Source organism: Zalophus californianus, chromosome 16 (assembly GCF_009762305.2).
Source record: "Zalophus californianus isolate mZalCal1 chromosome 16, mZalCal1.pri.v2, whole genome shotgun sequence".
NCBI lineage: Eukaryota > Metazoa > Chordata > Mammalia > Carnivora > Otariidae > Zalophus > Zalophus californianus.
The window spans coordinates 3,798,914-3,823,848 of record NC_045610.1 but is presented as its reverse complement, the minus strand read 5'-3'; the positions used below and the strand labels follow the sequence as shown (position 1 = coordinate 3,823,848).

The 24,935-nt window shown below is 56.2% G+C and overlaps 1 protein-coding gene across 4 annotated transcripts in view; it reads right to left on the bottom strand.

Annotated features, from left to right (window-relative positions):
• Positions 1 to 24,935, bottom strand: part of NTN1 (netrin 1) — a 174,439-nt gene that overhangs the window by 54,088 nt on the left and 95,416 nt on the right. For all 4 annotated transcript variants that reach the window (XM_027567741.2, XM_027567740.2, XM_027567738.2 and 1 more), the window contains exon 3: positions 7,384 to 7,572. In XM_027567741.2, the coding sequence (XP_027423542.1) occupies positions 7,384 to 7,572 (189 nt within the window). The remainder of the gene's footprint in view (positions 1 to 7,383; positions 7,573 to 24,935) is intronic.

Below are 24,935 nucleotides of genomic sequence, written 5' to 3'. Positions count from 1 at the left end.
CAGGTGCTAAATAATCACTTGGGCAGTCAGTGCACAAACTCGGGCCAAATCCCCTCCCTGGAGGGAAGAAGTGGGGCAGCAGGAAAGATAAACCCCTCACATCCTAGATCATCAGCAACCTCCATGCGGAACACTCCCCACTCCTAAATTCTGCATGCTCCCGAGGGAGCGAGGATAATTTACTCCGTAGATTATGCACAAACCCCATCTCAGCTGTCTGTGTCCACCTCCTCCGCAGCTACGCTTTCCTTTCTCCCAGCAGTTGCTAACAAGGCACAAAAGAATAAATGTTTCAAGTTGCACTACCTCGCCTCTCCCCTGCCACCTTCAGATCAAGGTGCAGACAGCAGGAAGTAGAAGGGGAGGGGAGCCCCGTAATCCCAAGCTGGGTTATTTGACCCTCCGTGATCTAGTTAACCATAGCTTTCCTGCACCTGATTTACAGCCGAGGCGGAAGGCATGGGTCCTACAGATGGTTCCCGGAGAGAGACTGAGATGGGGAGAGACGTGTGTGTGTGTGTGTGTGTGTGTGTGTGTCTACACGCCCAGGCTCGGGGCAGGTGAGCAGGGGCCGGACAGCACCACAGTGGGGGGGACCCAGAGCACCTGGGTCCCGTGTACCAGGGCAGTGGGGACCAGCTTGGAACTTGCATCCCTCTCCCTGCCCCAGGCAGGTCAGGAGCCCCTGGGAGGCTGCCGAACCTTTCTTAACAGCACTTTTAGATGTACTTTTGCATGCACACAGCCCGTCCCCACCTCTCTGCTCAGCCTTTCCACAAGCAGCTGCTAGGCGCTCATCTCTGCTGTGTGTCATTTTTGCTCCCAAAGCAAAATCCTTTGGCGATAAACCCTTTATGGTGAGTGTGCAACAGCATTAGGGCAAACACCGGGGCTGAGCCTTTCCAGTGAGAGGGGCCGGTTCCCCCACATGCCACCACTCACTGAAGGAACTAAGGCAACCAGTCTCTGCTCTGTGCACATGCGGCCAATGGCAGGGGGCTCTGGTACTGGACCTTCTACTTGGACAAAGAATCCTAAATGCTAACAGGTATGGAATGCATGCCCTGTGTACCTGGGACCTCTTCTACACCATTTCACGTACTCAACACCCCAAGTAAAATGCCCTCTGTTAACTGGGGCAGCTCAGAGATCCGAGGGCCTTTCTGCTCAAGAGCAGGGCCCCAGGGGCCCCCCAGGAATGTCCGTGTGGAAACAGGTTGAGAGTGGGTGACACCTGGGGGGCAGGGAGAGGCAACTGGCTGGGGTGCCAGGGAAATGAGACACGGAGCTCAGCCTGAAAGACCCCGTTTTAGGAGCAGGGCACATGTGTGGGTCATGGGAGCGGGGGACTCTCTCAACTTATAAAGACTCTGGAACGACGTCACCTGCACCCGATTTCCTGGCTCTGCCCACTCTTCCTAGCTCCAGGGTCACAAACTTCACCGACACAGGACATTGTCCCGTTGTTATCAGGGACCCGTAAAATTCTGAAGATTTAAAAAGAGCACGCAGGACGTGGAATGTGGAAGCTGGCCGGGACTCAGAGACCATAAATCTGAACACGATTTCACAGATGAGGATACTGAGGTCCAGCGAGGTCACATGACTTGCCTGATGCTCCACAAGCTTTGAACGTGGAGCCAAATCTGGAGATCGGGGTCTCTGACCCCCACAGTCCCCAGGGAATAGGGGAAGGATGTGGCAACAGAGACCACAGATGGAGCTGGCTTTTCCATGGGGGAATTTCCTCCCCTTCGGACTTTCCCTCTCCCCCATGAGTGCTGGGCCAGATCGGCCCCCTAACAGAGCCCACTCCTCGTGCTGTGGGCTCTACCCTCTAAGCTGGGAGCTGTTGTGGCCACTGAGTGCCTTCCTCCCTAAGATGGCCACGCTTTTCCCTGCACTCCCAACATGAACACAGACCAAAAGTAAATGTCACACGGGACCCACAGAACAAAGGGCACTCCTGAGGTTTTTTAGGCTTTTGTAGGCTCCCTGGACATCATCTTAGAGTCAGGAAGGAGTGTGGAGTCCCAGGTTCCTAGCTATGGTGTGACTAAACCCTCAAATGGGAGGGAGACAAACCATGAGAAACTCTTAACTCTAAGAAACAAACTGAGGGTTGCTGGAGGAGAGGTGGGGGGAGATGGGGTAACAGGGTGATGGGCATTAGGGAGGGCATGTGATGTGATGAGTACTGGGTTTGTTTGTTTTTTTTAAAAAAGGTTTTATTTATTTGACAGAGAGAAAGAGAGTGAGCACAAGCAGGGGGAGCAGCAAGCAGAGGGAGAAGGAGAAGCAGGCTCCCCGCGGAGCAGGGAGCCCGATGCAGGGCTTGATCCCAGGACCCTGGGATCATGACCTGAGCCAAAGGCAGACGCCTAACTGACTGAGCCACCCAGGCGCCCCAAGCACTGGGTTTTATAAACAACTGATGGATTATTGAACTCTACATCTGATATTAATGATGTACTATATGTTGGCTAATTGAATTTAAATTAAAAAAAAAACACTGGAATTAAAAGGAACTTCAAAAATTAAAAAAAAAAAAAACCTCAAATGATCCAATCTAGCTTGCACGCATGCAAGCGTGTGTGCGCATGTGTGCATGCGCGCGCACACACACACAATCTAGCTGTGATAACCATCCAATCCTACGCCTTCCTCTGGACGCTAGATCATCAGGATGCACCAGCTAAGCTCCCAGCCGGCAAAATTTAATTTAAAAAAAAAATTTTAAACAGGGGCACCTGGGTGGCTCAGTCGTAAGCGTCTGCCTCTGGCTCAGGTCACGATCCCCCAGGGTCCTGGGATCAAGCCCCATGTCCAGCTAGCTCCCTGCTCGGCGGGAAGCCTGCTTCTTCCTCTCCCACTCCCCCTGCTTGTGTTCCCTCTCTCACTGTCAAATAAATAAATAAAATCTGAAAAAGAAAAAATTTTTTAAACAATCCCGTTCCACCCAATTTTCATCAAGAGGGCGCCTGGGTGGCTCAGTCGGTTGGGCGACTGCCTTCGGCTCAGGTCATGATCCTGGAGTCCCGGGATCAAGTCCCGCATCGGGCTCCCCGCTCAGCGGGGAGTCTGCTTCTCCCTCTGACCCTCTTCCCTCTCGTGCTCTCTATCTCTCATTCTCTGTCTCTCAAATAAATAAATAAAATCTTAAAAAGAAAAAGAAAGCCTTAAAAAAACATTTAAATTCATTGATAATAAATCCCCCGCCGCCCCACTTCTCATCACCGGCGCGGCTCCCGGGCCTCACTCCTTATTCCCCAAGTGCTTGGGTCTCCTCTGGACTCATTCACTGAAACGGAATCTCTTGGGGGTGTCAGATTTTCAAATCTCCAGGAGATTCCCAAGGACAGCCAAGGGCGAGAACCAGTTAGAGAGAAATATACTGAGGATGCCCTTCAGTGAAGGTCGAGAATCGAGGTGGAGAAAGACACGGGGAGCCCCATACAGTGGTCAGGGGGCCGAGGGGGCGCCCTGAGGTGCCACTTCCTCCCTGAGCTCTGACAGAGCTGCTGGAAGAAACAGAGCGTGGCTGGGAGCCTCAGGCCTGCACTGGCCAAGACAGCCAGGACCAGTGCACGCCTCTGCCGGCCACCGCCCGCGTCTTCTGAGGACCCAGACACCTTTTTGGCGGCCTGCATTTCGGCCATGCTGACCGTGGCCTTGAAGGGGTGGGGATGCCTGATGCAGTGGTTAATTTCTTAACTCTCATCGCAATTCGGTTCACGGGAGACTCCCTGAATGTCTTTATCCATCACAGATGGTTTGGGAAGATGATAAATTAATATCGTTCAAATAGAGACACGGCTGGAATGGTCAAATAGCACCGTCTTCTTTGCGGGCCCCAAAGAGAAAAAGTGCCCCTGAGTCCATAAAGAAGACAAATGGTAAACAAAACCGCCTATCTTTTGACAGATTCCAGGACGAGTATCGTTCACCAACCATTCTGCGGAGAAAAGGGAGAGATTCATCTCATTGGACTTTGTATAGGACAACAGCCCGCGCCATAATGAGGCCTTCCCAGTGCTGGGAAATCGCGCTGAATAGGCGCGAGCTGCAGCCTCCTGCGTCCCTGGGCACGTTTATTACAGCCCTTTGTATGCACCAGCCCGGCCAGCCCCGGGTTGGTTCTAAACCAGGGGAGGGGAGAAAGAACCCAACGAATTTGTTGCTATGAAACTTCCCCAATAACGTTTGGAATCCAATGCCCTTGCTCCAAGCTGTTCTTGTCTGGGTCCACCCCTGCTCTAAATTGAGCAAGGTCGGGAGCCCAGCCAATCGCCAGCAGGGCCTGGGTGGCCTCAGCCCCCCGCCTGGGGCTCCTCCCCAAGCCCTGGGAAGTCAAGGGTAAAGGGGGCCCCAGTGGCCATTCCCAAGCACCCTCAGGTCAACTGCCAACTTGAGTCAAGAGCCTCTGCCAGTTGTCCCAGTTCCCCAGTGAAATGCCTCTGAAACAGAGCAAAGAAGGACATAACTGAAGGCTACAGCTGGGCTCTCCCGAGGTCAGCCCCAGGAGGCCGGGGCCTGGGATGGCTGCATGCCTAGGGGACTGCAGAAGCCTCTGAGCGCAACCCACCAGAGATCAAAATGCTGGGGCCAAATGCTGCCAGCAAAGGAGCCGTTTCCTGAAACCGACCCACCCTGGGAAGACAAGGCAGACGGACGGTCTCCGTGGGGGTGGGGTGGGGACAGAGAGACTCCCATCTGAAGACCTCAAGGGTACACAGCCTTCTCTGCTGGCGTCTGACCTCCCACAGCTGGTCTCCCGCCGCCCCCCAAGATCTCAGGGGCTCCATTTGACGGGAAATGTCCCATGAGGAAACAGAGGATTCAGAGAGTTCCCACGCGTCCCGAGGGGTTGCCACCAGAAAAAAGAGAGCAAAGGGGAAAGATCTAGAACTTTCTGCACCGAAGAAACGGCAGGACCTTTCAGGTCACGTTCCTCTTGCTCACCAATCAGAGAACAGATCGTTCGGACAGTGTCTTTCCTCGCCAATCAGGACACAGGACCCGCCAGGTGGTAGGGTCTTTCCTCGCCAATCAGGACGCAGGACCCGCCAGGTAGGGTCTTTCCTCGCCAATCAGGACGCAGGACCCGCCAGGTAGGGTCTTTCCTCGCCAATCAGGTGGCCGGATCCTTGAAGCACTGTCTTTCCCTGCCAGGCAGGAGGTACCGCCGAGGCCCGCCCCCACCTGCCATGTTTCCCTGGCAGGACACGCAGGCGTCCTTCCACGCAGAATCTGTCCTCACGTTTCTCTCTTCCTCGGGCCCTTCACTCAGAGTCCCACCAAGGCTGGGGGCAGCTGCTGTCCAAGGCTCCGAGGGACGACCGAGCCACCAAGGCCAGCCACAGCGTTTGAAATAAGAAGGCAGGGGCACACCCTCGTCTGCCTGCGCCTGTCCCGCCTGGAAACCAGCAGAGTGGGAAAGCCCCAGAGGACAACCTGCAGGTTCCTAGGACCCGGTGGCTTCCTGACATCTCAGCCTGAGACAGGAGCGGCCACAGGTGGCTCTTGCGTCATTCTGCATGCAACAGAGGAGAGGGAGGGGAGGCAAATGGCAAGATGATCAAGGATCTGCTCCCTCCTGCCTCCCCAGGGGATGTGCCTTTCCTGCTGTGATGGCGCAGGACCACTGCCCCTCCACGCCCAGCCGAGACTCCCTCAACCATGGACACAGGGCTGCCCACCTGAGTGGCCCCTGCTAATTAAAATTCCCTTGCCAAATCCCCAAGAGAGCTATGTGCAACCCGTTGTTTACAAGTCCTTGGCTTTGATTTCTTCTGTAAAGGGAAGACAAGAGGTGAAGAAGGGGCTGGATACCTTCCAAGTACGGTCTCTGAAAACCCAAAGCCCTCTCTCTCTCCCGGGTCATGCTCCTGCTCATGCCTTCCTGCCACCAGAGGCGTTTCTGGGTCCCTTGGCTCAGGCCACCTTGAGGTCGGTTGGTCGGTTCCTGTTCCAAGTCTCCTGGGGGAGTCTCACCTTGATTCTCTGGTTTGGGATGTGGAAATAGCCGGGCTACCTTTAGGAGTAAACTTCTCTTGACAACCACCAGAGGCAGCCTTAAGTCCACAGATCTGGGAGGACAGCTCTGTTTGTGTCTGGGGAACCACCGGATTCATCCCTATTCCTGTGGAACCGAAGGGATTCCTCCCGGAGGAGACAGGCTGGGAACCTGTTTCATTTCGGAGAAAAGTATTCTCCACCAGCAGGGCCGGCTTCATGGGCCCGATGCTCGGAAGGGCACGCACTTGGTGGAAGCTCTGCTTGCTGCCGTTTAAAAATTCTTAGCAATTCCTGAGCAAGAAGGCCGGTGTTTTGATTTTGCGCTGAGGCCCACGAGTCCTGTAGGCGGTGGTACCCACGAGTGCCCGACATCTGGCAGATTTCCTGATAAGAAGATACCCTGGCTTCATCCAAAGGCTAGGCAGTGGCCACCGACCGGTTTCTGGACTGCAGCTCCTCATCTGAGCCTGAGCCTGACAAGGCTTGGGTCTTGCCCGTGTCAGGGTCTACACGGGTCTGTGTCAGGACCCTGATCATGCTGGATGGTGGCCCCAAGAGCCCTCGGAGAGAAATCTCTTCTTGGGAAGCCATGCTTACGGCAAGCCCTGCCTCTAGGCCTCAAGTTTTAGAACCGGACAACCCCGGTCCCTGGAATTCCCAAAAGCAAATATGGGGTCGGGAGGGCCCCAGGTCTCCCCCCAACAACAGCATTGAGTTCCCTGGCATTTCAACAGCTCCTCTGAGTCACCTGACTATTGCTTCATTTTTGTGAGGTGGTGGTGGGGGGGGAACACAACAGCAGAAAAGTGAAAACATTCGTGCTCGCTCCAGCGAACGAAAAGAGTCTCCGGTCTCCCTTTAATTTTTTTTTTTTTTTTTGTCCTCAGAAGGAAAGCTATTTGCAGGTGGATTAAATGTTCCTTCTGAGACCCTGCCCCCGGAGCCGCCGACCTCACTGGGACCGTGACCGTGCGTGTCTTTGTGAGTGCCGGGGGTGGGGGGCGCGCACACATCCAGAGAAATACGTCTGCGTGGTCTGGGTAAGAGAGGGCCCTTTGTGCCGCCGGTAAGCCCGGTGAACATGACCCCCGCCCTGTGGTATGCAGCACACCTGTGCAGGCAGAGAGGCAGCCGGCCGGGGGCGGGGGCCCCGCACCCTCGCAGGGATCACACCTTCTCCTTTCTTCTCCTTAAGGCCATGGCTCCATCGCCCCTTTGTCTCGGCTTACGTCCCCACATACCGGGGCGGCCGTGCGTGCGCCGCGGTGCCGGTCAAGGCCGGGGTGCATGGGGACGCAAGGCAAAGCAGGAGGACAGAGGGAGACAGCAGGAGGACCGGGTTCCCGAGGCCCCGCCCCTGCCTACCTTTGCAGGCCTTGCGGTGGGTGACGGGCTTGCCCATGTCGCGGTAGTAGCCCTCCTTGCAGTAATGGCAGTGGCGGCCCGCCGTGTTGTGGCGGCAGTTGAGACAGACGCCCCCGCTCTTGCGCCCCGACAGCTTGTACAGCTCCATGTTGAAGCGGCAGCGCCGGGCATGCAGGTTGCAGTTACAGGCTGCGGGAGGCAGGGAGAGACGTCAGGCCGCGGCAAGGGAGGGACTGTCCCCAGCTTCCCCCCATGTCCACTGCTGGACCGCAGCAGAGACTGTCCCCAGCCTCCCCCAGCACCACAGCTGGACCGTAGTCCTTCCCCGGGAGCTTCTCCTTGGCTCCCCTGCTTGCACTCAGAAGCACCTACCAGCCACCCAGCAGCCAAGGGCTCTGCTTCCCTCTCATCCAGAGACTGTCCATTTCCGTCCACCAAGCTGCCGGCCCCCACCCCCCATCACACACACACACCTTGAAGTTGGGAGGTGGGGCTGGCATCCTCCTTGTGCCCCAATCCTGCTTGCGAGGGACCCAATGGTGTTCCTCCCCCTGTTCATATGCAGAGGCCCTAACCCAGCAGCTGTGAACAGGCCTGTGTTTGGGGACATGGCCTTTGCAGAGCTGATTACATCAAAATGAGGCTCTGAGGCATTGGGGCCTCCTCCAATCTCACTGGAGTCCTCATAAGAAGAGGCAGTTTGCACACACAGGGGCACACAAACACAGAGGAGAGGTGGTCTGCAAGCCAAGCAGAGAGGCCCCGGGAGAAGCCAACCCTGCCGACACCTTGACCTTGGACTTCCAGCTCCAGAACCGTGAGAAAGACACGTGTGTTGCTTAAGCCCCCAGCTTGAGGTTTTCGGTCACAGCAGCCTGAGCAGACTCCTGCATTGTTTCCAGGGCTTTCTACTTTGCGCCAGCACACTGCCCCCTCCCTTGAGCTCGGCCACCAGGCTGTCTTCTCCTGCGGCCACTCCACGAGCCACCGAGGGCTCAGGGGCCGGCTGCACCAGCTTCCATCACCTTCCCCTCGGGCATCCTCCTCATCTGGTTTCCCTCCTGCCCAGCCCTGCTTCCCTTCCCACGGCCACGGCCACCAGAGCAGGAGTTCTGGGCTCCAATCTGAGGATGTCCCCATCACCAGCTGCAAGTCTTTCAATGGCCCTCCCGTTTTTTCCTCTGGGTAAAATCCAAGTCGGTTGTCACACCCTCGGGACTCCAAATGAGCTGGTCCTGCTTCTCTCCACACCCTCTCCTTAGCTCTGCTCACCGCCTCCCACTCCTTGCTCTGATGCTTGAGCGGTCCCCAGCTTTTTTCAGCTTCTAGAACATTCCATGCATACGTGAGGACCCCTCACCTGCCCCCTCCATGGCTTGTCAGACAGTCTCCTCCCCAGACCCCTCCTCATCTGCTTGCACCCTTATCCTCCACGTCTTGGTGGAGGATATCTGTGCCCGACCCATCTTCCTTCCAGCCCCCACCCCCACCCAGGGCATCCCGCGCGGCCCCCTCAGACCACCCCGTGTTGCCCGTGACTTGCTTCTGTGGGCTCCGACCTCTAGGATAACTCCAGCTTCCATCTGGTCTACTCCTGCTCCCTCTTCAACACGCTTCGCCTGCTTTTGTGCTAAGTTTGTTTCAAATCGCATTTTATGTAATGTCTAAAGAAATGCTTAGTGCCAGACACTTGATAAACAAAAGCAGAAAAGAGAGGAAAAAAACGCACTCAGATTTGCAGCAACCACTGTTAACACAGGGGTCGTCCCTTGCAGACTTTAATTAACGTTTGCTCAGCTGTGGAGCTCCGTCATTCTTTCCTACGGACGTGGATCATACTCGTGCATCTCCCTCCGTGGCCTATTTTCCCAGGATGATGAACATCTTTTAATGCCAGATACTGTTCTGCATGATTGTGAAAGGCTGTCTAGTCTCCCCTGTACACGTGTGTGCACTGGGCTCTTTGGAATCCCCAGTGGGTGCATTTCAAAGCCGGGCCTCCCCGGGGGGCTGGGCAGTTAAGTTGTTTCCGGTTTGTCACTATTACAATCAACACCAAGGGTAACCACCTTTGGACCTGTGCATTTGTGCTCTGCTCTGATGGCATGCCTAGGGTAACTTCTGGATCCGCATATGTTTAACTCAGGATCCAAATTGCCGAATTGCCCTGGAGAAAGGCCGTCCTAGCTTCCAGTCCCTCCCAGCAGAATCTGAGAGCTACTGTCTCACCACATCCTCGAAGAAAACAACAGGACCCATTTGCTCTCAGTACTCTTTATTTTTCATCTCTGCCAATTCCTCTGGAAAACACACACACACATGATTTTAATTTGTGTGTCTTTGGTTACCATGAGGTTGGACATTTCCCCATGTGTTTATTTTTCTTTATATATTTTTTTCTTTTGTGCATTGCCTGTTCATGCCATTTGCCCACTTTTCAAATAAGGTGGGGGTTTTTTTTTCTTACAATGTCTAATGCTCTTATAATTGATGGATTAAAAACTATGTGTCTTTTCTACCACACAGGCTGCACAAATTTGTACCGGCTTCATATTCATTTATTACTTTTGTGATTAAAAATTATACATTTGCCTCTTTAACTTTTCTCTCTGACGTTACAAGTTTCTTTAGATGTTCTTGCTAGAGGCACGTCCATTAGTCATTCAGCTGAGAAGTAGAGAAGGACGGGGCTTAAGGGCAGGCACTGTGGGGGCCACAGGAGGAAAGGTTCAGTTCACACCTGAGTCTGGAAACAACTGGAAGGTAAATTAGGCCACAGAATGATTCCTGAGAGCCTCACCAAGGGTCTCTGTGCACCTCCAGCCTCTGGCTCAGCCCCGCCTGTCCACTAACACAAGGGACTGTCACACAAACATACACATGTCCACTGTCCCTTTGGACTCACTCAGCCAAACAAGGATGCTGCGGGCCACTCAGTGTTAAGTGACCCACCAGCCCAGGACCCCCAAGGCAGTAAATGGGAGCCCAAGACTAGAACCCAGGTCTTCTGGCTCCTGGCCCACTACCCTAGAGGAAAGGACCCACATCCCTGGAAGGAACAGTGGTGACTACAGCACAGAATCTGGACCTTTCCTACTGGCATAGAAGTCACAGGGCCTGGCACACCTGCCTAGGGACAGGGATCTGGGAAGATCACTCAAGTCTGGCTTCCTTAAGGCTCTCTTGTACCAGGAAAAGCCTCACTAGTAGCATCTCTGGCCTTTCTTGGAGGCAGATGCTCACCCTGTGTCGTCCACTGTAAAGACAGTGCCAGGTGTCCCCGAGGCTCCCAATGGGGCTGCCTGACCTCTGAGCCCCTCCAGGGAGCTCAGCGCCCCCCTTCCCCACCCCAAGGGGAACCCCTGGGTGATATCCCTCTTCCATATGCACCTTACACCAACAAAAGTTCTTCCCAAACAACCGGTCACACAAAGGAAAGCTCAGAGGCCAAACTTCAAAAGGCAGGGCTCCCCTCCCTCCCACCTCCTCTTGGAGCTGTCAGGGGACATCAAGTGGCAATTGCCCATGCTCAGGCTTCTGCAAAGTATTTTACGGCTTGTTTTCTTTTCTCTGTGTTTTATTTTCTCTGCACAAATGGAAAAATGCATCAGACAAAGCAGCCCCCATCTGGGTCCCTCGGCTCCACACAGAGATGTCACCCCACTCCCAGCTGGGCCCCAGCCCCTTCCTCAAAAAGACACCTTAATCCCTCATGCCTTCTTGTTTATCTCCTGCCTCTCTTGGAGGCAAAAATATTGGGTATTAGTTTCATTATCAGATTTCAAGGAGGGAAGGAAAGGATGGCTTTGTGAGAACAGAGAGGTCAGCCTGGGGGAGAAGGGGGCAGGAGGCAGCACAACTTCTGAGGAACCTCCATGAGCCAGGGCCAGGAGCCCTGCAGGCTCTGCATCATGTCCAGGGGTCCCCCAGCCACCCAGAGAGAGCTGGTTTGGTCTGGACCCCAAGCTCCATGCCCTCCTTCCCCCACCGCCCCAGCTGGTTCAACTCAACACACACCTGAGTGCTCCAGCTACATGCCAGGCCCTATGCCTCAGGCCATGAGGGAGACAGGGATGGACGATGCATCCTCAACTGTCCAGGGGCTCCCTGTCTGACAGAAGGAAGGGGCAGATGAGGGCTCTCGGCAGCAAGCTTTCAGATAAAGTAGGATAAATGCTCTCCTGAGTTGTGCCGCTTCCTTGACTACAGGACAGTGTTTGCCCTTACATCCTCCAACCCAAAGCACATCTCAATACATTTTCATTGTGCAAATAAGAAAGAGCAAAAGTAGGAAAGTCAGAAAGTAGATGATGGATGGCTGAGTGGGTGGGTGAATGGATGAATAGGTAGATGGATGGATGGATGGATGGATGGATGGATGGATGGATGGATGGATGGATCGATGGATCGATGGATGCGTGTGTGGGTGGGTGGGTGGGTGGATGGATGGATGCATGGATGCATGGATGGATGCATGGATGGACGGATTGATGCATGCATGCATGGGTGGATAGGTATGTAGGTGGCTGGGTGAATGAGTAGAAAGAGAGGACAGATGGAGAATTATGTGGTTTGTCTGGACCACACTGCGACGAGATACAGCTTTGTGACATTTGTGACATTTCTTTTATTGTTGCTTTGAGCTACTTAAAACTTGTCTTGCTGCTTTAACTCACCAATGTATCTGCTCAAGTCAACTACAGTGCTTTAAGGAGAAAAACCCACATTTAGGATGCCCTGGATTCCTCCCAGGACCCCAAGGAGGACCTGGTACACAACAGGGACTGAATCTGCATCCATTGGTTTGATCAGTTTACCAAAAACAGGCGTTAGCCCTCTCCTGAGAGACCCTTATAAACTAACTCCCAATGCCCATGCGCCCCCCCCCCCCCCAACACACACACACCTCCCTGGGATATCCCAGGCTGAAAGGATCCTGCAGACATTATTAAGCTGTGTCCTGGCCCTGTCTCTCAGGGACTCTGGCCCTGGGTCCCTTTTATTTCACATGGCTCAGGTGTTCTTTCAATAGAATAGCAAGGCCATCTGACAATGGGCCTCCTCAGAGCTCTGGGCTGGGGCCAGAGGACCTCCTATGCTCTCCCAGCACGGGGGATAGCTCTCAATTTTTTCCTCCCTTCTAGAGCAGTTCTTCTGAGAAGGCAACCCCATGTTATTGCTCTAGCTGAATAGGAGTTTTATTTCTTTGTAATTTTTTTTAAGATTTTTATTTGAGCGAGCGAGAGAGAGCACACACATGAGCAGGGGGAAGGGGCAAAGGGAGAGAGAGAGAAGCAGACTCCCTGCTGAGCAGGGAGCCTAATGCAGGACTCGATCCCAGGAGCCCAAGATCATGACCTGAGCTGAAAGCAGACGCCTCACTGACTGAGCCACCCAGGTGCCCCCAGCATAGGAATTTTAGATTTACATATCTGCAGCTAAACTGTCCAAAGTAACTGGCCCACGTGTGCACCGTCCACAGGCTGGAGGCTGCATAGCCAAGAAACCGGTCCCCAGCCCTGGGATACCCATCCCCGGGGAAGCACAGCCCTCAGATCTGCCGAGATTATGGACAAATCTCTACACGTCCAGGCCCCAGGGGCGGGCTGGGGCAGGTGCTGCCTCCCTCAATGGTTCCTTCACTGACTTTGTCTGCGGCTGCTGGGTAGGGACCATGAGACTCGCTCGGCACGTGCAAAGCATTCACAGCTTCCCCGGGGGTGGGGGCTCGAGGTTCTCCGCTGGGACCGTTTTGCCTCCCAACAGACAGCTGGCAATGTCCACAGACATCTTTGGTTGTCACAACTCGGGGAAGGGCTCCTGGCGTCTACGGGATGGTGACCAGCGACGCTGGGTACGCGTCCTACCAGGCACAGTTCCCGGCCCAAAATGTGAGTAGGGCCAAGTGTGGCAAAGCCTGGGTTAGAGAGATTGTAATGGCCTCACCCATGGCAGCTTTTATACCCCTTACAGCTGACCAAGATGCTATTCTCTAAGAGCAAATTCAAATATTGCCCAGGGGGTGACAGATGTTCGCTCCTCCTACAGACGCCGCCTGGAGCCTTTGAACAGACAGGGAGCTGGTGGAGTACAGGGGAGCCAGTAGCAAATAGGGCAGAGTCCCGCCCTCAGTGTGCTTCTGCCTCAGAGAGCAGAGGGACAGCCCTCTAGCAACTGCACAGGAAATCCGTCGGGCATGTCCAAGTGTCCTGAGCGCCATAAGGACTGACTGTCAGGGAGAGCATTCTGCTCGGCCCCTCTGCGGACCGGTGCACAGGGCAGGACCTCGGAAGAGAACCAACCAGGACACAGATGGAACATTCCGGCCGGCCAGCACTGCCCCGAACGTGACCTGCACGTGGGGGTCACCTGGGCATCCGGTTGAAATGCAGATTCGGCTTCAGGAGGTCTGGGGCTGGGCCTGGGAGTCTGCATTCCCGACAAGCCCCCAGGCTAGTGGGCCGGAACTAAAGCAAAAGAAATGGGTCGGAACATGAGCCACTCGCTGAGAGGGAGCCTGCAGGGAGATGCTGGGTAGAGTTCATGGCCAGGCGTCCGCACCGGGGCCACGGGAATAGGTCTGGTTTCGAAAGACATGATTCCTTGGCGGATTGGTTCAGAATGAGGCAAATATTTGAGTTGTTCTTAAGAGTCTGAGGCAGTATGTATACCCTTTTATCTGTTACTTTGCTACTCTATTTGGTATCCTATTTATTTAGAAATTGTTTGACCCTTGTTTATAAATCTCACGCTTTCCGCCCTCTGTGGCATGTTTGTGAGACCAGATCTCAGCTTTCTCTGAGGTGACCAGGCCGGGCCGTCGCTGCTCCTCACACCCCCACATCTGGCCCCCGCCAGCACATGGGGGACGCTTGGAGCCGGGCTCCCCAAGGGCTCCTTCCTGCACAGGGACCGAGCGAGGTGGGGCTGGCCCCCGCATTTCTGGGGCCCGGACCCTCTCATGCCTACACTACAGGTGAGCAGGGTAGAAAAGTGATGACCACACACGCCTAGATCCACTTAGAAAACAATCAATTCACCTTATTAATGGCAAATGGATTTACTTCTTCCTTCCATAGATACTGCCTGAGCACCTGGGGATGTCACAGTGCGCAGGAGATGCGGTCCCTGCCCTCACCAAGTCTCTGCCGTTAGCTGGCATGAACAGGTCTGGTGAACGCCGCTTTTTAGTAAAAAAAAAAGTGTCAGGAAGCACAGCTGCTAGGGGGTTGACGCCTGTGCACTTTGGGGCTCTCGAGACGATGCCCCCTTCCCCCTTCTCTTGAGCTCTGGTTGGCCATTCCAGGAGACAATCACTCACCGCCCCATCCACCCAAGACCCCAGCATGTGACGGTTCTCAAGCGTGGGTGCAGAGAATCACTGAAATTGCCTACCAAAACCCAGACGGCCGAGGCCCAGCCCTGGAAGCTTCTGATTCCGTAGGTAGGCTGTAGATGGGGCGAGAGGGTCTGCCCTGCTACTCAGCTGGGGCATCCTGTAGCTTCCACCTGCTCGGGGTGGAGGTGATGGGGGGGGCAGGGAAGCAGCCGACAAGATAGTGGTGACCTGGGAGTTCCAGAAGGAAAGGGTGTATCAAGGACACTCAGCGGGGTATCGGGCAGAGGAAACCATTCTGAGGAAGAGAAGGAATCCACTTTCGGGCATGTGGGGGTCCCAGAGTGGCGGCGGGGCGGGTGGGGGAGGGACGGGGAGTGGCTTGGTGGTCAGCAGCAGGGATCTTGGCTGGTGGGCTCGGGAGCCCCGCCGAAGCCACGTTCTCACGGGGAGGAGCCCTGACCACCCCCCAAGTCTCTCTGACGAGCCTCCCTTCGGTGGACAGAAGGCCCGCAGAGCCAAGGCATGGTTTTGTACTGTGGTTTTGTTTTGTTTTAAAAAAAGCTCCAACTTGAAAACAGAAACTCTGACCCCCGGACCTGCGCTTTATCTCCGATATCAGAAACAGAATCTACAAGAGGTGGATCAAGGTGGTCGGGAAAATGAGCCACAAAAACGGAGTGGGAAACCGGGTCCCCCGCGTCAGTCAGGGAGGCCGGGGTTCCCAGCAGCCACGGCGGGCTTTAGATGGTTTCTGATAAAGTCCCCAGAGATAAGTGGCCTGTGTTTGCCGAGGGCTTAGAGAGCTTTAGCCCAGTCTGCACACAAAGGGGCCCTCTGTCAACAGTCCTTCAGGCCACTAATAGGGCTGAACAAACACTAGGCGTAACAAGCTCTTCACACCTGTGGGGCTTGGGAAAGGCCGGCCCCTTTGTCAAGATGTCAGACAAAAGAGCGGCTGGGAGCCCGTACCCCCCCCCCCACCACCACCACCCAGCCAGACCCTCTCCCGGCTGCTGGAGAAGGACAGACTGGGAGTGGGGGACAGATCTGAGGTCTGTGGGGCTCGCCCCCTTCTTCCAGCACGAACGTGGACTCCAGCTGGTCACGGAAAGCGGCCCATCATGGGGGGCCCCCCCACACCGATGTCAGGCTGGTGGGGAGCTGGGGCTGGACCGGGCTGCGGGCGGGGGTCAGGGGTACCCGGGTCAGCGGCCCCACTCTCCCCAGGCACATCCCTGCGGGGACTGTGGGCTGTGCAGGGCCACTCCCTGGAATCGGCTTGACCTCGCTGTCACTTTTTCCCCCGACTTTTTCTCTCTGTAAACATCTTAGGGTCTTCTTCCCTCTGTCCTTTTTTGGCTGCTCTGCCTCCCCTCAGGCTTTGACGCCATAGCTCCTCGAGCTGCCCAGGCCTTAAGGCGTAACTCAGGGCTCCTGCCGCACAAACATCCCCTCTCGGTGGAGGAAATGCCGAGGAGGCTTTGGTGAGCCGGGAGCAGTCATCAATCCTTTGTCTGCAGCCCTCGGTCCTTAGATCCTCTCTCCGGGGCCCCTTCCAGAGCCCCGCCCCAGGCGGAGGGGACCCTGCCCTGTCACCTCCCCGGGGGCGGGGTGGGGGGTGAGGTGGGGTGCGGGGACACTCCAGCCCAGGCCCACTGTGTGGCATTCCCCAACTCCAATGGCCCTCCTTCCCAAATCCCCCTTCAGGCTCCTCTCACCTTGTTGCTGCCCTGTTCCAGAACCTTCGGGGGCCCTGTTCTGGAGCCTTCTGCGGGGGAGGGGGGTGGCGCTAACTACAAGATGCAAACTCTCTTGCCCTCAAGGATATTCCTGGCTGCAAAGCAGAGGTCCAGAGACGAGGGCGTCTTGCTTCTTCATTACAGTAGGACCCCGTATGAACGCCCCCACCCCATCCTCATCCTCACGGGGGAAAAGGGGATGTCGTCCCCCAAGGGCAAGAACAGGATTTTTGGAGCTGGTGCGGGCTTTCAGCGTTGCCTAGTTTACCCTCTTGTCGAAGAGATGAGAAAAATGCAGCCCCAACCGGCAAAGGGACTTTGCCAAGGACCTGGAACTCGTTAGGGGCACTCCTAATTCAGGGCTCTTTCCAGACCTCCAGCATGCGAGAACGATGGTCGTGGGCAGGACCAAGCTTGACAGACCCCCGCGTGCGGCCGCTGGAACGCATTCCCGAAGGCCGAGAAGTTTCTCGAAGTAGAAGCTAGGTCGTCCGAGCCAAGCTCCCCTCCCGGGCTTTGGTGGCCACGAAATCCTCTTTGCCTGTGGCTTGTCCGCCCTGCCCGGAAGGGGCTCTCTTCCAAGCCCGCTTCCCCGGAGGTGGCGCACACACTCCCTGTGTTTTATTAAACGGACATATGAGGGCTAATTTGCCAGCCACCCTGGCCAAGCCTGGCCCCTGGCTTCCCAGAGTCATTTCCCATCTGTAATGGGTCCCATCACCGGATCTGGCACATGCCCGGCTGGAGATGCGAGGCCGGACTCCAGCGGCCGTGGGTGAGGCTGGCGGCAAGGGAGGTTTAATGACTTGCGGTAGGTTCTGCCCCCGTGACACCAGGCGGAAACACACTGGATTCCCAGGACACCTTTCCCATTCCCGACACCGCTGACCCACAGGCACGGGACCTGTTATTTATTTCAACTCTGACTCGGGCTGCAGGCTCCGGAGACCAGCCTAACCTTGCAGCCCAAACCGCTCCAGGGATCTGACACAGCATGCGGCGCCTTGTGAGCCCAGGGGCCAGAGCCCCCTGCCCCTGGATGGGGACAGGCTGAAAGCGGGCTCCCGGGGGGTCGCGCCGCGCCGGGTCAACACCAAATGCACTCTACCAACTAGGGTTGCCAGATTCAGCAAATAAATATAAGGGGATGCCTGGTTACAGTGGAATTTCAACAAATACTTTCTGCTGAAAGTAAGCCCCGAGAGTCACAAGTCCATCCTATCTCCAGCACCTTCCAGATCCCCATCAGATGTGTGCTTTGCCCGAAATGTGTGATTTTTTTACATAAGAGCTTTTTTTTTTTTTTTTTTTTTAATCAAAGGCAACTGTGATCTTCTGGGCATCTGCGAGTCCCACCAGAGGGTAGTGCGGGGGTCCCGCGCTTTAGCAGGAGCAGGAGGGAAGAGGTCTGCTCAGGCTTTTCTGCATTCCCACGGTTGCCTGAGGTTTCCGTTCCTGCTTGGTCAATGCCAGCCTGTCTTTTCTCAGTCACTTCCCTTTCCGCATCTGCTCGATGAAGACAGAAATCACGTCTGAGGCCATGTTGGAGATGTGACAGTAGGGGCAGACCCTGCCCATCTCATGACCCCCAAAGTGTCCTCCTGGCCGTGGACACCACCATCAGTGCTGAGCGGATAGGCCGCCTCTCTGCCCCCACCAGGCTCTGCGGGGGCTTGCTGTTCCTCAGCATGCCCCAATTGCCCATGCACAGATCCCCAGGGAGAAACCACACTGCCATTTAGGGAGAAACAGGGGGAGGAAGGCAATTATGATCAGAATGGCCCAAACACTTTACCGATTTTCATCGGGACAAGCTTTGCAGTGGAGTGGACCCACAACTCTGCACCTCCATTCTGAATCCAGTTATTTTAACCAAACCAGCACGTATCACGTATTTAGATATCGGTAAAGTGTTCACGAAATCACAATTAAAGGCTTTAAATAAGCATCATGTCACTGAAGAATGTAGGTGGCTGACCACAGGACAGAAGGGGCCTCCCCCGGGGGAAGAGAGTGATCTTGCCGCTTCTGGAGGCATTCAAGCAGAGAGATGCAGTATAGGAGATTCTAGCTCTGAGAAGGCAGAACGAGGCTGATAAAGTCCCTTCCAACTCAGCCTTGGAGGAGACACTGTTCTGCCTCTGGGCTGGGAGATCATTCCAGGTTTGAGGCCCGGACCAGCCTGGTGACCATTCTTACACATGCGTTGGTAGAAGGGGTGTCTTGAAGAAATCTTCCAATCTGTAACTGACCCTGAGTCCTTAGGGTAGGGGCTGTGTGTGTCTGAAGGAGACAGCGGAAGCGGGCAAATGTAGGGGCTTTATTCGCAGAAAACAAACCCAATGGTCCTTCTGGAACTGATGTCCTAGTTACCTAGGGAAAATGGCCCCAGGGACTATGATCACCTCCTCCTCTTGGGCAGAGGATGGCTCTGCCGCCGAGCATCTTCTGCCTGGGCATTCAGATCAGTGCAGTGACAGCAGGACAATGGGGGCTTAGCTAAAAAACAAAAACAAAAAAACCAGCCACTCTTTCAAAGGGTTTCAAAGGCTTTAGGGCTGACGGATCTTCCATGGAAGTGCCCCAACACAGCTGTATGCGGCTGCCGCCTCCATGATGGTTGGCGCCGGGAAGTAAGGGTTGCTGAGCACTTTGAACACCTCCCCTGGATTTAGGACAATAAGCCACCCCAGTGGCTTGCTGGCTCTATCAGGCTGAAACTCCCAGGGAAGAACCAAACAAGGGACTGGCCCTTACAGGAAAGAGGAGGGTCCTTTCCTGAGCCAACCCCTTCACCTTCCTCTTCCAAACTGTCCAGAGTACCAACAGCGGGGCCGAACACCTCCCTCCTGGCCGTGGCCTGGAGGTGATGGGCAAGGGGTGGGAGTAGAGGGCAGGTGGCAGTCCGCATAGATGGAGAAACTGCTTCCCGACCGCCTGGGCCCATTTCACATACAAAGGACAGCAGGGACAGATGACCGGCCTGGGGCCCGTCTCTGTGCACCCAGGTGAGCCCCAGACTCCACAACCTCTCCTGAGGTTGTCCCTCCCTCAGCTGCCTCCCACCCATAATGCCACCCCCCGCCAGCCAGGTGTGCCATGATGGGGGACTGAGGGATGTCCGTGAAAGGTACAGAGGCCTCCGGAAGGGTCCCCCAGCCCCCAAGCCAGCTAGTGACCGCAGGAGCATCTCCTGGTCCCCTTCCTCTCCGCAAGGGGAATGTACTAATACATTCGTGCTTCCAAACGCCCCACACCGTACAGCTTTTCCTTTTTATCTCACCAGAAGAAGCCATAAAATAAAAGAGATGGAGGGCTAAGGAGGCTTAACTTTATATGCTTTGTCAGCCCGACAGCCTCACAAACAGCCCATTTCCCAGGCGAGGATGTCGAGGCCCCGGGCAGAGCTGACGGGGCCCCTGCTCAGCTTCAGCTCTGAATCCTGGCATGGTCTTGGGCTCCCAACTGCAAACAGTGGGGCTCAGCCCTTCCCCCTGGACCTCCACGGTGACTCAGGTGGCTTTGAAACCAGAACTATTTAAGGCACAGGCTGAGCTGGACCGGGGTTGTTTTGACAATGGTACCCCTCAGGTAAAGTCTTTGGAAATGTTTTTTTCTTGCCCTAAAATGAGGGGGTTTGGGAACCAGACAGGTCCCCTGTACAAGGAGGGGGGGGTGCTGCATGTGAACGCCCCACATTTCTTGGCCCTGGTGCTTCTGGCTGCTTTGGATTTGGCTAATTCCCCGGGCGCCCTCTGTAATTCCACAGTAATGTGGCTTTAATTGTCCCCAAAGCGGGCCATTCTTTCTTTATTGTGCAGTAAATTTCCCTCCAGAGTTCGGATTTCATCCGCCTGCCCCAAGCCGGGGAGCCGGCTGTCCTCACGGCCATCCTGCGTCTCGCGTCCTCCTCCGCCGCACCCCCCCACCCCGGCCCAGGCCCGCACTGGGACCCGAGATGGCTGGGCGGCTGGCTGTCAGGACCCCCGGGGATGGGAGTGCACAGTGGGCAGGCGGCAGGGACACTGGTCTGTGGTTCTGTCTGGAAAACCAATTAACTTCACAAATGCAAACAAGCTGCAATCACGGGATTCACTGGGGCTGCAGTCAGGGCGAGGGACGAGGTTTCATGTCTGCTTCACCAGCAAAAGCCACTGAAGCAGAAGGGAGGTGCTAAGACGGGGCTCAGGGGCCTATTCGCGTCGTGCACCTGTTTGACCGGCCGGGCCCCGTCGCCCCGCCACCCCACCTGTCTGTAAAGAGAGAAGGAATTATGAACACTCTCTCTTATCAGATGAGATATGGCTTGTAAAACACAGTGAAGAAGGTGATTCTCGAGCTCGGTACCTGCATTCAAATCCCGCCTGTCACACCAGCACGGTGTCCTTGACCTGCGGCACGCGCGTGAACCTTTCTGTGCTTGGTTGCCTTCTCTGGCAATGGGGGACATAATGGTGTCCATCTGTTCCAGCAGCCAACACGGGACCAGTGACCAGACTTAGTAGCATCACTCAGACACCCCTGGTGCAGGCTTCCGTGGGAAACCTAGTGCATGCAGAAGACACAGGGCTCAGACACCGGCCATGCCCTGCCTGGGGACCATCACTGTGGCCGCTCCCCTAACGGGGAGACAGATACAAAAGCAGACAGCAATGCATTCAGCTCGCTCCGCCAGGGGAATGTCACAAGCGGGGTCACCGCAGGGGCGACCCTGGGCCTCCTGAGACTCAGTCCCTAGGGAAGCATGACCAGCACATCTGGAAGGCCCTCGAGGGTTAAGACACGACCATTCCAGCCCTGGTCCGGCGTGGTTTGTGCCCAGTGTATGAAGGGATTCTCACTGTGGTGATCCTTCCGGAACGACACTGCCTAGAGCCGAGGCGACAACCATGCAGAAGGAGGCACATCTCTGAGCGGCCACAGTGATGGTCACCAGTTTTCTCCACTTAAGAGCGATGCTACTCGCCCACGAGACCCCGGCCCCAGAATCTCCTTCGTCTTCGTTACGCGGAGTTTCCAACACAGCAAGAAGAGGGAACTGAGGCAGAAGACAGGACGCGGGCAAGGCGAGGGCTCAGGGAGCGTGCAGCGTCAGGGCCCCCCGGGGGGGCCTTTGGGTCTGTGGCCCCTTCATTGCCATGACCTCCTCCTCTCCCCCCTACTCGGGCCCACAGAGCCGGCCTTTCTGGGCAAGTCACACCACACGGAAGAGGGACACCCCATAAATCTGTGGCCAACAGCCCCCCCTAGACAGCCACACCTAACCGCTCAGCGTTCAGCGGTCCCTTCCCAGGGGGGGGCCTGCGCTGCCCCCACCCCGAACACCGCAAGTTCACGGCCCACCCTCCCACACCCCTGCGGCGTCCGCAGCGCACGCGGCTTCCCGCACGCATGCGCCGTGCGCGGGCACTTTCGCCCGCCCTATCACCTTACTGCAGACACAGACCACCGCGCTCACGTGCCCTCCCGCCGTGCAGAACGGATGCTCCCCGAGGGCAGGAATTTTTGTGTCTCTTTGCTTCCCTGCTGTATCCCCCCCCCCTCCCCCCCCCCGTCCCCAGGGCCTGGGACACAGGGCCTGCTACGTAATAGGTCCCCAGGAATATCTGCCGAGTCAACACCTGTCCACCCTGTCTCCCACTCCCTGGACGACTCCCCAGGTCAAGCACCCCCGCCCTCTTTAAACCCACGGCCCCCAGCACCTCCCTCCTCGACTCCACACCTTTGCAGTCTGTGGCCTCACCTCCTGCTTCTCAGAGGAGACAAGAACTCCTCCGTCCTGGTGCGCCCACCTTGAAGCCACCTTTGGGGGGGCGCCCCCTGCCCCCCCTGCAGAGCCGGTTCCCCCACCCCACCGCAGGGCTCTGACCTCACACCTGTGCCTTCTCGGGAAGCCCAGCATCATGCATGCCCTCTCTTCAGATACCTGGCCTCTCCCTTGTGTCCCCCTCCAACCCCTCATTCTACTGACAGGACCCCCTCTTTTAAGGCACCCCCGTCCACCCACACCGCCCCGCAGCCACCTGCTCTCCCGGCCTTCCTGGCTCCCCGGGGCCTCCCCTCTAGCTCACCTCGGCCCGCCCCCGCCCCTCCGCCTGCTTCATCCAGCGTCTCACCAGAGCACCATGCTAAGACCACCCACAGCCGCGCCGCCGCGAACCCCACCAATGTCCGTGAGTGCTCCTGCCAGGCGCGTCCCCGGCTCTTCGCAGGCCCCACTTGCTCAGATGTTCAGAGCGGCACCACGCCTGGTTCTCCTCCTCGGGCCCCGTCTCCCCTCCACGATCGCCCTAATTGAAGCTGCGGTTCTTCCAGAACAAGCTGGGCTTCTCTCCTGATGCATGTCCCGCCGCCCCCCCCCCACCCCCTAACTCAGGTCTCTCCGGAGCCCAAACCCGCCTGCCTTCCAGGATATCTGCCAGCAAATGCAGGCTGGACACGAAGGAGTCACCCTTGTCCCCTCCCGCCTCCTCATCCTGCTACTTATCCATCACCAAGTCCCAAGTCCTGTGAGCTCTTAAATTCCCAAATCTCCCCAGACCCTTCAGCCCCCTACTTTAGTCTGAGTCATCACCTTCCTTGAACTGCACAGGGGTCCCCAATTTGGGCTCTGAGTCCCCCCTCACTCTCCACCTATCCACGCGATGACCCCTGCTTGCTTGCTTGACCCAGAGCACACAGACCTGCTAACCCATGTAAGTGTGTTGGCTTCAACTCCCCAGGGTGGCTGGTGATTAACCACTAACCACCCATTAGCGGGTCTAGGATAGGGGTAATGGGTTCAGGGGCAGCATTAAAAAAAAAAAAAAGCAGCAGCAGCAGTTTAGGGAATATCGGGGTGAGTCTGAGTCACACATAGCAAGGGTGCATTCGACTTGGATGGAGGGATGGATGGATGCATGGACGGATGATGGACAGACAGACGTCCTAGGTCATGATTCATAATGGTAAATATATTACTACTGTGTGTCACGGTCCAACAATTTAATTTAGGTTCCACTGACTGTGGGTATAGTTTAGCTCTGAGGACAAGGGCCATGTTTTCTTTCTTTCCTACTCCCTCACTGGACCCAGAAGCTGGGTCCAGTGCTGGGCTCGCAGGAGACTCATCTGCTTACCACGGGGTGGGGGGCCGGCGGGGAGCTCCCAGATACCAGTGACCCGGGGCTCACCTGCTGGGAGCCCAGCCCCAGAGGGCTCCTGGCCAACCCTCAAGACCTTCTTCAAGTCTCCCTCTTCAGCCCGTGGGTCCCCAGTTCTGTCTCCGCCCACCCTCCCCTCCCCCCACCCTGTGCCCCAAAGCTCGACAGCCCAGCAACCCCCACCCCCACCCCCGCCGGCGTGGCACCTAACACAGCTGCCTTGTCTTGTGCACACTGCCCCTGACCGTGTCTTATCTCCTGTGTCTTTCTCAGCTTCATCTCCCCGGGACGGCACCCAGAGCCCGGCTGTCAGTACGATGGTGCGCGCATTCAATAAGTCAGTGCGGACGGATTGACTGACGGGGAGGGGATACCAGAGCCCAGGTGGAAGCCGGGGGTCCGTCTGGCCTCTGTCTCCTGCCGGGGCAGGGCCTTTGGTGACAACGTGAGGAGAGAAGGGGACAGACCAAGGTCACGGGCGACGGGCATCCAGCCTCTTGGAAGCAGCGTGTTCTGGTCTTCCTCCAACAGCCGCTCTTGAAGGAGCTTCTGCTGCCCCGTTACCAGATCTACTTGAGCTTCCTTGGCCTAGGGCGATATCTCGCCACTAAAATTTATGCAAATGAAATAATGAGCAATTTGGGGAAAGGAATGAAAGGCTGAGCAGGATCCAAACCACCCCAGACACCCGCCTGCAGGGGTTTTCAAGTTGAGCAATCATTTTAAAGACGATTGAAAGTCACTGGCTGGGAAAAAACACACCAGGATTCCCGCAAACCGGCAGGCCCTGTGGCTTCATCCTGGAGGCTGCTGGCCTCACCGTGGGGGAGCAGGGGAGGCCGGGCTGGGGAGGGGACAGGGAGCCTGCCCTGCTGCTCACTGTTCCCCATGGCTGGACCACTGGGACTTTAGTGGGGCCCGTCCTGAGCAAACTGCAGGGACGTAGCCTCTGGCCCGGGCATCCCAAAACACCCCCCCTCATTCCTGGAACCAGACATGGGGAAAGCACCAGTCCAGCCCAGAATGCCCCAAAATGGTCATCAGCTCTTACTAGTGGAGACATGCCTGCCCCCTGAGATAGGGCACTCTGCGCATTTGTTCATTCATTGACCCGCTCAACAAATCTTCATGGCGTGCCCACCACATTCTGCTCTAGAACACAGCAGGAAACAAATATTCACTCAGCAAACATTCACTGTGCTTCAGCTTCCTATCATAACGGATCGGGGCGGGGCAGGTAGGCTGGGGCATGGGATACAAGGATGAACATAAGCCAGGTATATGGGGCAGGCGAGAAAAGCATTCCAGGCAGAGGAGTCCTTTCTCTCTCTC